Consider the following 15,904-nt stretch of genomic DNA (forward strand, 5'->3'; position numbering starts at 1 on the left):
CAAGACTGAAATAGAGATGCTACTCTTATGACCCAGGCTGACAGCAGGACAACACACACTATGGTTATGCAACATTCATTAACAGCTTTCAGTTATTCTGTCTCAACTTAACCATCACATAAAGTTTACCATAAAGCATTTTTAGGATTCATCAGAAAGACATTTTTCTACACAAGAATTAAGAATAAAAATGCATGTTATAGATAATTTAAACATGGCACAGTGACACACAGGTTTTGCAGACTGTTTATATGTGGATAGATTTGGATAAGTAAAATGGCAAACTGGCTCCCAGCTGTTTAAAACTTATTTTCATTTCCATAATTGCTAGCTTATTAAATAGTTGTCCTTGAAAAGGACACACAGACAGTAAATGTGCCTAATGTTGAGCTTCTCCTGATTAAGACAGCCAGCAGTCTACATAATGTGATTCATTAATATTTATTAGTCATCATAGAAATAGATACCATTAGTTAGCATTGTCACAAGCTGACCATATTTTGCTTTTTAAATTGCAATCTCACAAATTACAACTAGAATGAGTTTGGTGCTCTTTGGGCATTGGATTGAGTGGTCTTTGGGCATTGGGCTGGGTTCTCTTTGGGTGTTGGGCATTGTGATCCTGCAGTGTTGGGCTGGGTTTTTGTTGGGCATTGGGCTGATACTCATACATACTCTGATAAACCACATGAGTAAAGGTAACATAAATATATAAATCATTAAGTCATTTTAAAGCTCTGAAGTGATTAAGACAATAAATAGCTAATGTTTATACAACATGCTGTATGTTTCATTAGTTGATTAGTGTCCTAATCACTACTGAGCTTCAAACTTACTTAATGTTTTGCTAAAACCAGTAACAAGTACGGGCACTAGCGAAGTACTGGCACACTTTTTTTAGTTCAAGCACTGGTTCAGCCAAATGATGTGCATCATCCAGAAATAATATTTTATATAAGCTTTACATTTTAAGGCACAGGTTCTCAACCCTGGTTCTGGAGTAACATTTTAGTGTTTTGTCATCTCCTAACACACCTGATTCAAATAGCTAATTAACAGTTCTTCCAGAATTGAAGTGGGTGCGTTAGAGCAGGTAAAACACTAAAATGTAAAGGTTTTGGCAGTTGCGGTTCTATGTCGCCAATTCTCAGGCAGGTTTGAGGTAGCTATACAAGGCGTTCAGTCCTCCCTGTAGCACTTCTTGTAGAGGTTTCAGGAGTGGATTATGAACTATATGTAGCCCCTTATCAAGTGGATGACACGCCAGCCTTTTGAGGTTCTTGAGCATGTACATTTCTACTGGGATGCTCTGAAGGTCATTGAAATCCACATTGAGGAGCTCCAGGTCAGTCAAATGGCACAGAGTCCGGGGTAGTGTATGGATATGGTTCCCTTCCACTATGAGAATCTTGAGGTTGGCTAGTTCCTGGATCTGGTTGGCAATGTTCTCCAGGATGTTGTAGGCCATGTGCAGGAACACAAGCTCCTTCATGGCATAGATGCAAGTGGGGATATGTGACATACGGTTGTGGCTCAGGTTTAGCTTGGCCAACTTGTGCATGGAGACCAGGCTGCCTGGGAGCCCTGTCAGCTGGTTGTTGGCAAGGCTGAGAACCTCAAGTTTGGCACAGTAGCCCAGCTCCTCAGGCACCTCACTGAGGCGGTTGCAGTAGGCAAACAGTACCTTTAGGTTCTGAAGGAGCCCAATCTCAGGGGGAAGTCTCTCCAACTCATTCCCCCATATGTTGAGCACCACAAGGTTCTTCAGATTTCCCAGGCCAGAAGGTAGAGAATATAGATAGTTAAGGGACAAGTTGAGCTTGCCCAGCTCATGGAGCTCCCACAGGTCAGCTGGAGCCTCACCCAGGCCCCTCATGGACAGACTGAGGGTGCTGTAGCCGAAGTGCATGGTGGCATGTTTGCGAAGTTGCTCTGCAGAAAACAGGTTCTCTTCATGGCTGCCTTTGCATCTCTTCTGGAGTTTTACATCATCAGATGTCCTGGTTTTAGAGGGCCACGTTCCCTGGACCCTTGGAGCAACATCTCGATAAGATTGCTTCTGAGCTATCTTTTGCCTTAAAAGAAACATTGAAGATACAGTTTCCCTTAAGAATGTACAGATTTGTTCAAAGGCTTTTCAGTGGTAGGATGAAGTTTCTTCAATTTGGACACTGTTGTGCAAAAAATTTTAACAGTGAGACATTTATGAGGAATTCAGCTAAACATTACTGTTAACAGAAGAAGACATGTAGCTTACCCAAGAGAGCTGAGCAGCTTTCGTTTTTTTCAGCCTCAGGGCTTTTCTGGCTTCACAGAAGTTAGAGAATGTAGTTATGAATGTAGTTTTCAATATTAACCGCTGTGTCCATGTGAACTCAGGAAACTTTTTTTTCCCTCAGGCCAAGCAGAGCTGTGCAGATGTGTATGAGTTGGAGAGCTTCATTTCCTCATGAAGCTTTCTTGCGTCTCTGTCGAGGCAGATGAGGCAGCAAAGCTCTCTCGCTTGCTCTTTCTCTCTCTTAGCAGCTGTCATTGTCACTATAGCTTAGAGCTAACCAGTCCCTCAGCCAGGGCTGTTTAGCATCATAAGACAGCTATACACTAAATCACTCTCCATGCACTCCCAGTACACACACATACACACTCTTATAATTCTAATTTTGTGAGATATTTTGCAACTGATCATGCCTAAAAAATTAACCTAAATAATACTACAACTACATCTAACCTGAAACATCTCATTCACCAAAAGGAAAATTATAGCTTCTTATAGGAATTCAAATAAAAGATGCATTTTTTCTTTGTGAAAAAGTACAATTCTTTGTAGGACCAACTAAATATCCCAACAAGGTCAAAAAGATCATGTATTCCTATCATTATGGGGACATTAGGTCCCAACACAGAGAAATACATAACCCCCTTCCTATGCATAAGTTTATATAGTTATATAGTGTAAAGACAAGAGCCTTGTCTGCAAAATATTAATTTGATCCCTATTTTACATTACGCTCATTTGAACTGAAATGAGGTTAAGCTCGTCTATGTGTGTGAGCTGCTTGTGGAAACAGGCACTTCACTGTAGAAACACTTGATCACTGTCTGAAAAAAGCAACAGATCTTAGCAGCATTAGTCCTGCAGCTACACTGGATAAACCTTCTGGCAGGCAAGGACTCAAAAAACCCAGACTGGATGGCAACAGCAACAGGCACTGATGAACAGAAACACTTAGATATTTTGCCACAGTTAGTGTCTGTTCTTGACTTTAAACAGAATAACTTTAATCTTATTAGCTCTAGAGTAACTTTACTACTGATTGGAGAAAATATGTACAGAATAAAACATGACAGGGCATGCTCTTATAGGAAAATATTCAATCATAGAGGGCCATTATGATCATGAATTTGACTATTTTCCAATAACAGCATCTCCTGAAGTGTTCTACCACAGCAATTTGACAACACTAACAATTTTTTATTTAACAAAAATTTATAAAGGAATGACATGTCATACATATAATCCATTTATAGTTATATATAATGTTGTGGAATGTCCATAAGTTATTTCCTGTTATCATGTACGTTATAGCAGCTGTAAACAGAGATTACCAGAGATTACCATCTCTTACCAGCCTCTCTTTGTTTCTCTCTCTCTCTTGAAGTTAATATGACAAAAATGTCACTTGTCATGTTACTGAGAAAACCCAAAGCCCTCTGTTCTGAAAACATCATGACACCGAAGACTAATTTTTCTTTTTCTGCTGAATAGAGAATGGAGTTTATAAACCAAGTTAAATCATTATTAATTTTTGATCTTGTGTAGTACAGGTTCAGTAAATGTGTATTTGTCAGTGTAATGTGGAATATTACAGCCACTTCTCACTGCTCTGCATCCTGATGGGTTTGTCCTGCTGCTTTCCTTTACGCTGTCTTACTCTGTTTATCTACAGCTGTGCCAAATGAGACTCTACCTGCTGCCATCCCAGCACTCTCACTCTGGGTGTGTCTGTATCAATGTGTCTGTGTGTACGTGTATGCATTTACAATTACATAGACCTAGAAATCAGTGTTTAACAGATTTATTATGAGCATCAGTTCTGTGTTCCAGGCAATCTAAAAACCCTGATATTACATTGTTAAACCAAAATCACCAGAGACCTAGCTTATGGGGTTCACCATTTTTTTAACTCTTTATTTATTTATTTTATTTGCTCTTTGACCACTTACTAATTTTACAGGTAGTTTTTTTTTTAAAGTCGGATTTATCTCTTTAAAGTTGAATTTTAGAAAGTGTTTGCAGACCATTTTTAATCATAGAATTTCAAAGATTTTCTAGAAACAAATGCACATTATTGCTTTACAATAGACACAGGTACTTTCTTCATTTCAGGTTTCTGTTTACATTTCTCTAACCTGGAAATGAGCTCAGCTCCAAGCCAATGTATTGTTGCCCCTTTTCCCTAAAGGACTACTCACAAGACACACCAAGTTTTAGCCAGCAGGCTGAAAGAGAAAAGCTAAACCTTGTCAGTGTTTTTACTGCAAATTCAAATTTGCGCAACAGGCATCAGGGGGCATTAAAAAAACAACACACTGCTCCTTTAAGACTATTGCTTGAACTATATTTCACACGGTTTTCATAATATAAAGGATGTAGGGCCTAATTGCATCCTCCTAAATCAATAACAAATTAGTAAATGTGATCAATTATTTCCAAACTGTGATTGGTCAGTCATTCATTCCATCTCAGGGCTCTAAGCACACACATTCACACCTAGGGGCAATTTAGAGTCACCAGTCAACCTACCAGCATGTTTTTTTGGAGGTGGGAGACAACCAGAGAACCCCAGAGGAAACAGGTATGGATATAAGGGAACATAGGATACAACACTCAGGGAACGAACCAGGGATCCTGGAGCTGTGAGGGGGCAACACTACCCAGTATAATACTACATTTATTTTGTACAGTTGCCAATTCCAGCTGTGGCATGAACCATCATTGTGCAACTGTCTAATCTAAACCGATTGCATGTTTAGTTTGGAGACAATAAGAAGAAGCAAGTTTATCAAGCTGCATTAAGCAAACAATTTTTTCTTTTTTATTTCATTATTTTCTTTAGTAGTAAGACTAACTCAAATAATTTACTGAAAGTATTTATAAATGGCATTCACACAGCCTTGTGATTTTGGAGTGTTTGGCATCTATTCCATCTACATCAGCCAGTAATGAGAAATACCAATAACAGGGCTCTTCAAAACACTTCATGTGTCTGATTGAACTGGGCCTAACTGTAATTTTTAGCAGAATATGACAACAGATCTAATATTAAAGGCACACAAAACCTTGTTTTGAAGATCATACATTTTTTAATTGAATAATAAACTGCTTAATACACTATTTTGCTTCATCAGAAATTTTATTAGGCAACAGAATGAGGCAGAGAAGCACCTTAACTTTCATCAAGAAATCCAGAATCTGTGAATATGCTAAAACATACCCGTACACTTTCCATCATAAATTTGTGCACTTTTTCCTCTCTTTATGTGTATTTATATACTAATATTTTTAATTCATGATTTATTTTAACCTTCTTCTTCTTCTTCTTCTTCTTCTAAAAAACAAACTGCAGAGACTGTTTTAACACCTAAACCAGTCTGTGTGCTCAAATTAATTCCTCTGGAAGGATGTAATTATGAACAAAAAATCCATCTCTCAAATTTGGCAGATATTAAGTTATGTTAATAGATGCAGATATTACAATTAGCATTAATTATTTTCAGTTGTTAATATATTATAATAGTTTGTGTATGTGTATTGGGGTTGGGTATCTGTATGATTTGGTTGATATTTGTCTGGTCAAAAAATATTCCCATGATGTAAATGAGCTCTGAGAAATGGAGGATAAAGTTCCACGCTCTCAGTGATGCATGGGCACAGAATTCATTAGGGGAATAATTAGCACACATTTTCATACTGCGCGGCCCACCTGTGTATTCTGAAGGCAAGAAAGCAGATCCACAAATTAACATTTTCAACCCAAACTCAAATACAAACTCACACCAGATTCTTGTTAGTCCTGGACACAAGTATAGGACTAGAGAAAGAACAAGGAAGGTGGCAAGTGTAACAGAGTCAACAGGAGCCCTGAGAGAAAAGCCAAATGTAGAATAAAGACAGAGAGAGAGAGAGAGAGGTAAAGCTAAGAGAAGGATAAATTTCACGTTAAACTGGAGCATCATGATAAATGGAGCCCGCGGCAACCCTGGAGGGAGCGCAATCCAGGTTAACTCTCAGAGTAAAGACAGAATCTCTAGTGATCAGCAGAGAGAGAGAGATAGACTACAAAAGAGAGCACAATTGGGATAGATAGTAAGAGAAAAGAGCAGAGAGAGAGAGAGAGAAAACGAATGAAAGGAGGTGTATGCAGAAAAAAGTAGCGTGTCAGGTCAGTGTGGTGCTGATGCATTGCAACACAATACGAACCAATTGTGCTGCTGACACCTTCAGGCTGCATGATGGAGCACCAGCACTGGGACTATTTGGGTCTCCCTGAGGGAACACACAATGTGGAACACATGCAAACACACTCACACACATGTTACACAGAAGCGCACGTTCCAGGTTGTCCATCTTCAGCACTTAATCACGCACTAAACATCGATACATTTAACACGTAAGCAGAGGTATCAGATCAGATCTTTCTGAACAATATGTGAGTATATTCTTCAAACATGACCCACATCTGGAAACAAGGAACTGAATTTAGCAGCGTTGTATCACTACCCAACAATCAGCAGGGGTCCTAAGGGAGAAGAAAACATGTTGTAAGCATCAAATACACAGCTTCACTAATGCAGCTGTGATGTATTCTGAGTAGTGGTCGAAGTTTCTTGAGGACTTAAAATTTGCCTGTTCAAAAAAAAACCTGTGGAGGTATTTTTCTGTTAAACTTATTCATAAATGCAAGATCCACTTTTCCATAAGCAACTGTTTTGTGGTATTGTTGATTCTTTGTGTAAACTGTATATCATTAATTAAAAAATGTACACTTACCAGCCACTTTATTACCAGTTATACCTCTTTTGACTTAATTCTTTGTGGCATTGATTCCAAGGTTTTAGATATGTCTTACATGATTGCATCACATAATCACTGCAGATTTGTCAGCTGCACATTCATGCTGTGAATCTCCTGTTCTGCCACATCCCAATAATGCCCAATTGGATTCAGTTCTGGCAAATGAGATGTCTAATGAAGTATACTGAACTCAGTGTCATGTTCATGGAACCAATTTGAGATGACTTGTGCTCTGTGACATGGCCCATTAAAATCATGGAAGTAGTCATTACAAGATTGGTAAATTGTGGCCATAAAGGGATGCACATGGTCAGCAACAATACACAGATAGCCTTGGCATTCAAATGATGCTTAATTGGTATTAATGGGCCCAATGTACGAAAGCGAACATTCCCCACACCATCACGCCACCACCACTGGCCTGAACTGTCTATGGATTAAGCTGTTGATACCAAATTCTGATGCTGTTCTCTTAATTCTTCAGACCCGGAGATGTTTTTCTGATCTTAAACTGTCCAGTTTTGGTGAGCTTGTGCCCACTGCAGCCTCAGATTCCTGTTCTAGGCTGACAGGAGTGTAACCTGATGTGATCATCTGCTGTAGCCCATCTGCCTCAAGGTTAGACATGTTGGGTGTTTCTTTGGCGATGATTTTCAGTCCACATAATAAAGTCTCCAATAAAGTGGTGGGTGAGTGTATATATAATTAAATGAATAAAATGGTAGCAAGGCCACCGCACAGCTCCATGGTCCCTGGTTCGATGCTGAGCTTGGGTTACTGTCTGTGTGGAGTTTCTGTGCATGTTCTCCCTCTGTCCATGTGGGTTTTCTGGTTGCCCCTAGGTGTGAATGAGTGTGTGAATATGTGTGCATGGTGTTCTGCAATGGATTGCAATAAAGGCTGCTTCAAAGCTCATGATTCCACTGTAAAGTGTCTTAAAAGCTGCTGTTCTGTTATTCATCACTCGAGCATGAAGCTTGCAGCTGTGGTTGTGTGTGTGTGTGTTTCTGTGTCTGTGTGTGTGTGAGATACTGGGGGTTCTGGCATCAGAATCAAACAAGCACTGAAAGCATAGAGGAGGAAATTATGCCAGGGCGAGGAGGTGGATGTGCATGATGATGATGATGACGATGACGATGATGACGATGATGATGGCTGGCTGAGGATCTGAAAGGCTTGTTAGTGACACTCGTTCCAGCACATCCCCACAGAGACCAGTGTCCAGGTGGCAGCACTCCTGGCACAGCAAAGGAGAAAGAGAAGGAGAGAGTGAAAGAAGGGGTTGAAAGAGAGAAGAGAAGGGTGGACAAGAGATGGGTATTCATGCCCAGGGATGCCAGCAGCTCCTTAGGCCAAGAGGACTGATGCCAGCTGCAGGGGTGGGCACACATTTAATGGCAACATGGAAGATGTGGCAGCGATCAGCAGCCAGAACAGCAGAGAGGAGGTGTTACACATGAGCATTTCTGTTTCTGCAATTACACAGTAGTAGAACGTCAGGGCAGAACGTATCATTACAACACAGAGATAATTTGCAGTTCTTAGTGAAAGTAGGCCTGTATTTTTGCAGAGGATATAGAGAATAAGCCAACCATGTACTTTTTGCATGCGCTTTTAGATTCATAAGGTATTAGTGTGTATATTTCTGTGTCTACAAACTTATAAGGTACAGTATTAATAATATGTTGAAAGTCATTATACAGGAATGCAATGCAGAAATTGTGAAGTCAGTTTGTAACCCAACTTTCATATGATCAATGGTCATGTGACATTTGTGAATCATCATTCACTCATTCAGTAATTCAGGAATTTATATCTTACTTTATTAATCAAATAACTGATTACCAGTTTAAGTAGGCTACAAAGTTTCAATAGTTTGTCTTAGCCCCGCCCCCTCAGCTCTTATGCCGCATTTGGGTCCTCTTCTGAAGATACAGCACATACCAGATAGAGGGATAGTAATTACTATTACACTCTTTTCAGATATGCCGAGAACACAGAAAAAGGAGGTTGTTCTTTGTTATATTAAAAGCAAACAGAAATATTTGCATTTCTAGCAGTTAAGCTTTAACAAAAAATAGGAGGCATCAGCTACATTATTTCATGCTATTCTTCATTTCTACCATTGCTTATAGCATGACATCACTATACATTGCCATAACATAGACTCTATTCTTATCAAACAGCATTTCAGAGACAACTGAAAATTTTTAGCTAAAATAAATGCATACAGGCAAGTTCATCTATTTTCACCACCCAAAAAGGTTGTGCTATTCCCTATATCTTATAAACTTTTGTGTCATCCAGAACCCAGAGTTTCTTACTTGTAAATATGGCTTCATCAGCTTCCAAATATGAAAATTGTTAGTTCCCAGTTTCACCACATGAAAGCAACCAATGACCTGGCCTTGACCTAAAAACTCTCAAATAACATAATGATTGAGTCAAAACCCACAAGCTGTAATCATGTGCTTTTGTAGTGCAACCAGGGGTTTGTAAATGTATATACAGGTATATAAACTGTGATTTGTTGCAACATGTACATTGTAAAGATTTAAATTATATTTGTATGAAAATAGCTCCACATACATTAGCATCAGTGTGAATATGCATGTATAATTTAATATCCACAGTGTGTGCGCATATATGTGTATATGTGTATATATATATATATATATATATATATATGTGTGTGTGTGTGTGTATGTGTATGTGTGTGTATTTATTAGCATACTGGTGCTTATCAGAATGGCAGCAGTCATTTCTGCCCTTGTGCTTCTCTGATACTCAGCATGTCTCTCTGCTTGGTTTCTCTTTAGAGAGCCTCTCTCAAGCAGAACTGAACACTGACTGGTATCACACGCGTGTGCGCGCGCACACACACACACACACACACACACACATACGCACACACATACACACCCTCCTTTATCACACATCCACAGGAGCTGCAGCTGCTGCCAGGGAGTGAAACTCTCAAGTATTAAAAAGTGTTTGGTGTATCTTAAACCCTAACTGTTTGGAGCCATCAAAACACTCAGAACTCTATCAGAACAATGTCGATCTATATGTGATCGTATAGGCTTATGGAATTGCAATAGGGTTTTTTTTGTGCAGCAAATTCTGCTGATTCTAAAACTTAGACCGTACAGGACGTCATAGGAAATGCTTACAGCTTAATGATGGTTGGACGATATGATGTCTACAGCAGCATCTGGGAGGTTTTTGCAAGGTTGTTCAACTGCAGTCTCAGCAGCATCCAAAATCGAGTGGGACTGGATAGCAATGTGCAACCAGGGACTCAGAAAGTGCTCTTTAACACAGTTCTGGTCACACCAGAATTCACTATGCCACAGTGCAAGGATTTTATTTCTATTTTATTTAGCTTTAAAAGACAGCAAGTCTTTTAACAAGTGTCCAGTGACCACTCTTTACAACAGTGGTGAGCAGAAAAGCATGTCAGAACGCATAAAGACCGGGCAATGTTTTTCCAATCTTCGACTGACACTGTACAGCCTGTGCCTACTGTAGCCTCAGATTCCTGTTCTTGGCTGACAGGAGTGGAGCATGATGAGGCCTTCTACTGTTGTAGCCCATTCTCCACAAGGTTTGACATGTTGTGCATTCTGAGGTGCTTTTCTGTTCATCATGGTTGTAAAGAGGGATTAAAGCAAAAGAAAAATTAAAACCAAAATACATTTAGTATGCATTTTTTTTTACTGTCTACCTCACTATATTTCCACCTCCCCAACTACTTGGCATCCTCACAGTGTGGACTAGTGAATATGTTACTCGACAAGTCTATGCAACCCCCAAACTGCAATTAGGATGTCTTTAGAGTTACTTAACAGTTCTTGTAATTATATGGCATTTAGCAATATAGCTGGCCATAGCTAGATAAAGGGAAATAGAAAGTAGGTGTACCTAATAAACTGGCATCTTAGCCTATGAAAGAAGACAATGTCAGGAAGGCTATATTAGAAGACGTTCACAGGATATTCTGTTCTTTATCCTGACTACTTGCTTACGTTTTTATTTATCATACATTTTACTGTCACGCTTATTGAAGTCATGTTTATCAGTCTGAGTATTGTGATTATTAGACTTTCAATTTGAATCACTGATTGTTTTGCAGAGTTAATCATCATTTCAAATTTAAATGTGTCTGTCATTAGATCTAATTACCACAGTTATTACATATTCGGAAATAATGATCTGGGGAAAGTAAAGAGTATCCATATCTCATGGCTAATTACGAGCCCCTCTCTTTTGTTCAGAGACCCATGGGACTACTGGAATAATATTACTCAGTTCCAGGCAAATAATAGTTTAGCATTTCAAACTTGGTACCATCAGCTACAAATTAAATTTCCTTCTTTGCCATCACCGGCAGCCGATTTGCATGATCCCGCAGGAGAGAAGGTGTCGTCATCAGTCGGTGTAACATTTACCCAATCAGCCTGCAGACTCAGGTGGAGGTCTCTGGGCAGCTCGCTGGTGGCATGTTATTATAGCTGCCTGTTTTTCTCAATGTGTTAAGAAAAGAGCTGTCTTTGCAGCCATGATGATTTGGGATCCACTTCCTCTGGGATGGATAAGACTTCATTATAGAGAGATGAAACTGTCAAACTGATTTGGGATCTATGGAGGGTGCAGAAGTGTTGCCATTTACCTATATTATCTCCTGTTGCTGGTCCTTCACTGAGCTGTCATTTTAGCTTTCAAATTCTAGAAGTTGGTAGAAGAGTTCCTAAGAAAAGTAGTTAAAAATCATTGAGAAAAACTAAAATCACAAAACATGTATTTAGTAGCCTCACCAGCGATTAGGTGGTGTGATGCCACAACCCTGAAGTTCATTATTTTCCAACAAGTGCATGTCCTAAAATGTCTTATTCCTCTTATACCACAGGAATTTGCTATCAGTTTATTTATTTATTTATACATTTCTAAAATATATTTATATATTATGTACATTTTATCCATTTATAGTTAAGTTAATGTTGTTGAATGTCCATGAAACAGGTTTATTCCTGTTATCACTACATTAGAACAGCTATAACAGTCGTTCCCTTACCACACTCTCTTTTCTTCTCTCTCAACAAGCTAATAAAACAAAAAAGCACAACTTGTCATGTTACCGAGAAACCACAAAGTGCAAAGACCTCCTTTCTGAAGACTTTCTCATGGTGGAAAACTTTACAGCTTTACTTCACAGGGTTACAAAGTGCCGACACTGGAGACTCCTTACAAAAATTCAAAATAAATACCTTAAGTTAATCATACTGACCAATCGGAATTCAGAAATCAACACATACTGCTCATAGCCATTTCTCAGTGTTAATACTACCATAAGCTCACGATGCATTATGGGTAATATATGCCCTACCAAGATGACTTCAGGAAAAAAATCTATACATTGTCACCATTTGGGGTATGTTCTAGTAAGAACAGCAGGTAAACATGAATTCTAGTGTTTGGTACAGAGCTATTGGCATGATGTTATTGGAAAAAGATACTAAGAAATAATCTTGCAATTTGCTAACACAAATGCTATTTTTGCATAACAGTTTTTCATTTCATGAAGTGTTTCTTTGCATACTCATGAAATCTGAATCAGACTACTGCAGCTCAAACAAATAAGCAACACGTAGGCAAATATGAATCACTGTTTCTGACATGGGCTATTCTCTGCCTACACCTATTCCTCTTACCAAGACACACAATAGATCATATTCATTCTGGCATTTAGCATTTGCAGGCACGGGGGTGGAAAGAGAACTGTTTAATTAATCACAGACCTCTCGTTAGAACCTCCTGTGAACTCGGCTCTCGTTAGTCCCCTGGGTGATTAATTGAAATTAATTGAAAAGTCGCTGACATTTAGTACCTTCTCTGGGCTTGTGTAACAGGCGAGAATCTAACATACTTTAAAACCTTGATGCTGAGGTGTCAGAGGTGTAAGTCCGCGTAGAGCTGGGAATGGAAATGCAGCCACACACACATACACACTGAAAGTGCTTTCAAAATTGGATGGCAAATTAAGAAAACATGAGACCAAGGAAAAGTGTGCATGAGAAGAATGAATAAAGAAATGAAAGAAGTGAACACAAAGATCATTATATATTGTTATTGTTATATCCAAACCTCGAGGATCCACTTGGAGGCACACACTGCTTTCACTAAGTACTCACTTGTCACACACTCTTTGGCAAAACTCCACATATAGGCATCCTGTGGATCCTCACCTGTAGAGAAAGAACATTTGGTGTCAGGCTAACCTTTTTTGTAGACTTCTCTACAGTAGGTGCAAAAAGACAAGGCCAAGTTTTAAAATAGTTATAAGTGAGAGAGAACAACTTTTGTAAGCCTTTTCAGAATTCTGCCTTGTGAAGATTCACTTAACTTTATTATGGTGTTACTGTGATTTGCTATGGTTTAAGTAAGCAATGAGGTATGGCTTTATGTAAGTAATAACATACGATGGACCGTGCTGTTATACAAAATAGTACATGCCAGGGTGGTGCTCGCGTCAAGCCATTACCACCCCGTGTGTGTTATTTTTATATAACAGCATGGTCTGGAGTGTGTTATTCACTTACATTGATTACGAGTACAACGTATAATTGATTAATGAATGACACATCATGCTTTTTTAACAGTTTATAGTTAAGATTTAATGTTCTGGAATGTCCATGAGACAAGTTAGTTCTTGTTATCACTTACATTAGAAGTTACATAGTATCTCCTCTCTCTCTCTCTCTCTCTCTCTCTCTCAAAAAACAGCTTGTCATTTTACCAAGAAACCAAAAAAGTGTAAACTCCTCTGTCCTAAAGACTTTCCCATGCTGAGAAACTTTACAAAGCTCTGTGACTGTTACAAAACACTAACACTGAAGACTCCTTCATAAATGTCTCTAAAGTAAAACATCACCACATCAACAGATATACTGTTTTTTTGGTTAAACAACATATAAGAAATTTTAAACCTGTCATTCAAGTTACAGCTGGAACTACTGTCAGAGCTGTGCTTTTAGATTCCTTCCAGGAATGCTTCGCTATTACACAAGTTTTTTAAAAAATCAGATTTTATGTAGTGTCTGCCATTAATGTCCATTTGTAAGTTATTACTGCAGATCCGAGAATTCAACAGCATTGTGGTGTAAACATTATTAATTCCAAATGTCAGGTGGACTGCAAAGAGCCCTTGTTGAAGCTGAAATATGACTCTGTGACATTTAGTGCTCAGATTGCTGGTTTGTTGGCTCCTTCTATTGGTTCTTAGGTGCAATACAGCTGTGGAAAAAAGGTTGTATACTTCGGCATAATCATACAGTATATTTAACACTTAACACTTTAACCATTTAACAGAAAAACATTTACATAGCTTTTGTTTAACCATAAGTTACACAATGATGGCTGGAAGCAAAGCATCTTTCTTCTTGCTTAGAGTTGAATGTAATGTTCATGAGCCCTGAAATGGTAAAAAGAAGCTCATGGTCATGAAACTGTGATGTCAGTTGGGAACAACGTGCAGATAACATCATGTTTTATCTCCTCTGCTCTACTCTGCTCATCAATGTTCCCCCAGCTAGTTTTACGACTACAACACATGCGTAATTGCTAATGCTGGACAAAGTATAAACATCTGCATTTAATATTCAAGGCATTGCTTGTACCTCGAAACACACTCGAAATTCACATTGAACATATAAATGTCTCAGGTAGGCTGCTAATTACCTGTTCACCAGCGCCCTCAGAGGGACATGGAGTAGATATTTTTCCACATACACATGCTTGGATGGAGTTTTATGAAAGCATTCTGACTTTCATGTGTGTGTGTGTGTGTGTGTGTTTGTGTGTAGCACAGCATGAGCAGCTCTCTGAAGCTCTCTCCAGCTGGATGGATCCGTATCTGCTTGTGGACCCCCTTCATGCATCTCTGGCTCAAGGCTTCTCTTGTAGATCATTAATGATGTGACTTGGCCTGGCTTTAGAATAAATGAGAGGAGAGATGACAGAGTACAGGGAGAAAGAGAAGACTACAAGGGTGAGTGAGCAGAGATGGATAGGAAAGTGGTTGGGGTTTAAACAGTGAGTGACTGAGTGAATGAAAGAGTGCTGAATTTTCATTTACTCACTCACTCATTCAGTCACACACAGTTATTCATTCATTTATTCGCTGATTCACTCACTGTCTCACTCATGCTCTCATACATTCATTCATTCAATCTCTCACTCACACACTCACTCACTCTTACTACACTCAGTCACTCATATACACTCATTCACCCATTCACTCACTAACTCCCTTCACTCATTTTTTTCCACTCATTTTTTCACTGATTCATTTACTCTCTCACATACTCATTCTCTCATTCACTCACTCACTTGTTTATTCACTTATTCACTGTGCCACTCATTCACTCTCTCACTTGTTCACTCACTCACCCACCAACCCACTCACTAATTTATTCACTCATTCAATGACTCACTCACTCACTCACTCTCTCTCACACACATACATTCACTTGTCCAGTAATTTATGCACTGATTCACTCTCTGTCCTTCATACACTCATTCACTTCACTTGGATACTATAGATTTAAAACTAAAAACTATAACTAAACAATAACTAAAAACACTAATGAAGTAAAAAAAAAAAATTACTTAATATCCTTTCAACACACTTAGTACTGCATGACTTTATAGCATACAGTTGTGTATGAGTAATGACTCATAAGTGCACTATCTGGTGTCCCCCCACGAGAGGATGGGTTCGCTTCTGAGTCTGGTTTCTCTCAAGGTTCCTTCTTCATGTTATCTCAGCAT

The 15,904-nt window shown here is 38.9% G+C and overlaps 1 protein-coding gene across 1 annotated transcript; it reads right to left on the reverse strand.

The window, feature by feature from the left end:
• Positions 1-486: 486 nt before the first annotated feature.
• LOC113533544 (leucine-rich repeat-containing protein 30) lies at positions 487-2,865 on the reverse strand. Its single transcript, XM_026925744.3, has one exon. The coding sequence runs from the start codon at positions 2,087-2,089 to the stop codon at positions 1,148-1,150; it is 942 nt and encodes a 313-aa protein (XP_026781545.2). The 5' UTR covers positions 2,090-2,865; the 3' UTR covers positions 487-1,147.
• Between the last annotated feature and the right edge of the window lie 13,039 nt (positions 2,866-15,904).

Source organism: Pangasianodon hypophthalmus, chromosome 21, assembly GCF_027358585.1.
Source record: "Pangasianodon hypophthalmus isolate fPanHyp1 chromosome 21, fPanHyp1.pri, whole genome shotgun sequence".
NCBI classification, from domain to species: domain Eukaryota; kingdom Metazoa; phylum Chordata; class Actinopteri; order Siluriformes; family Pangasiidae; genus Pangasianodon; species Pangasianodon hypophthalmus.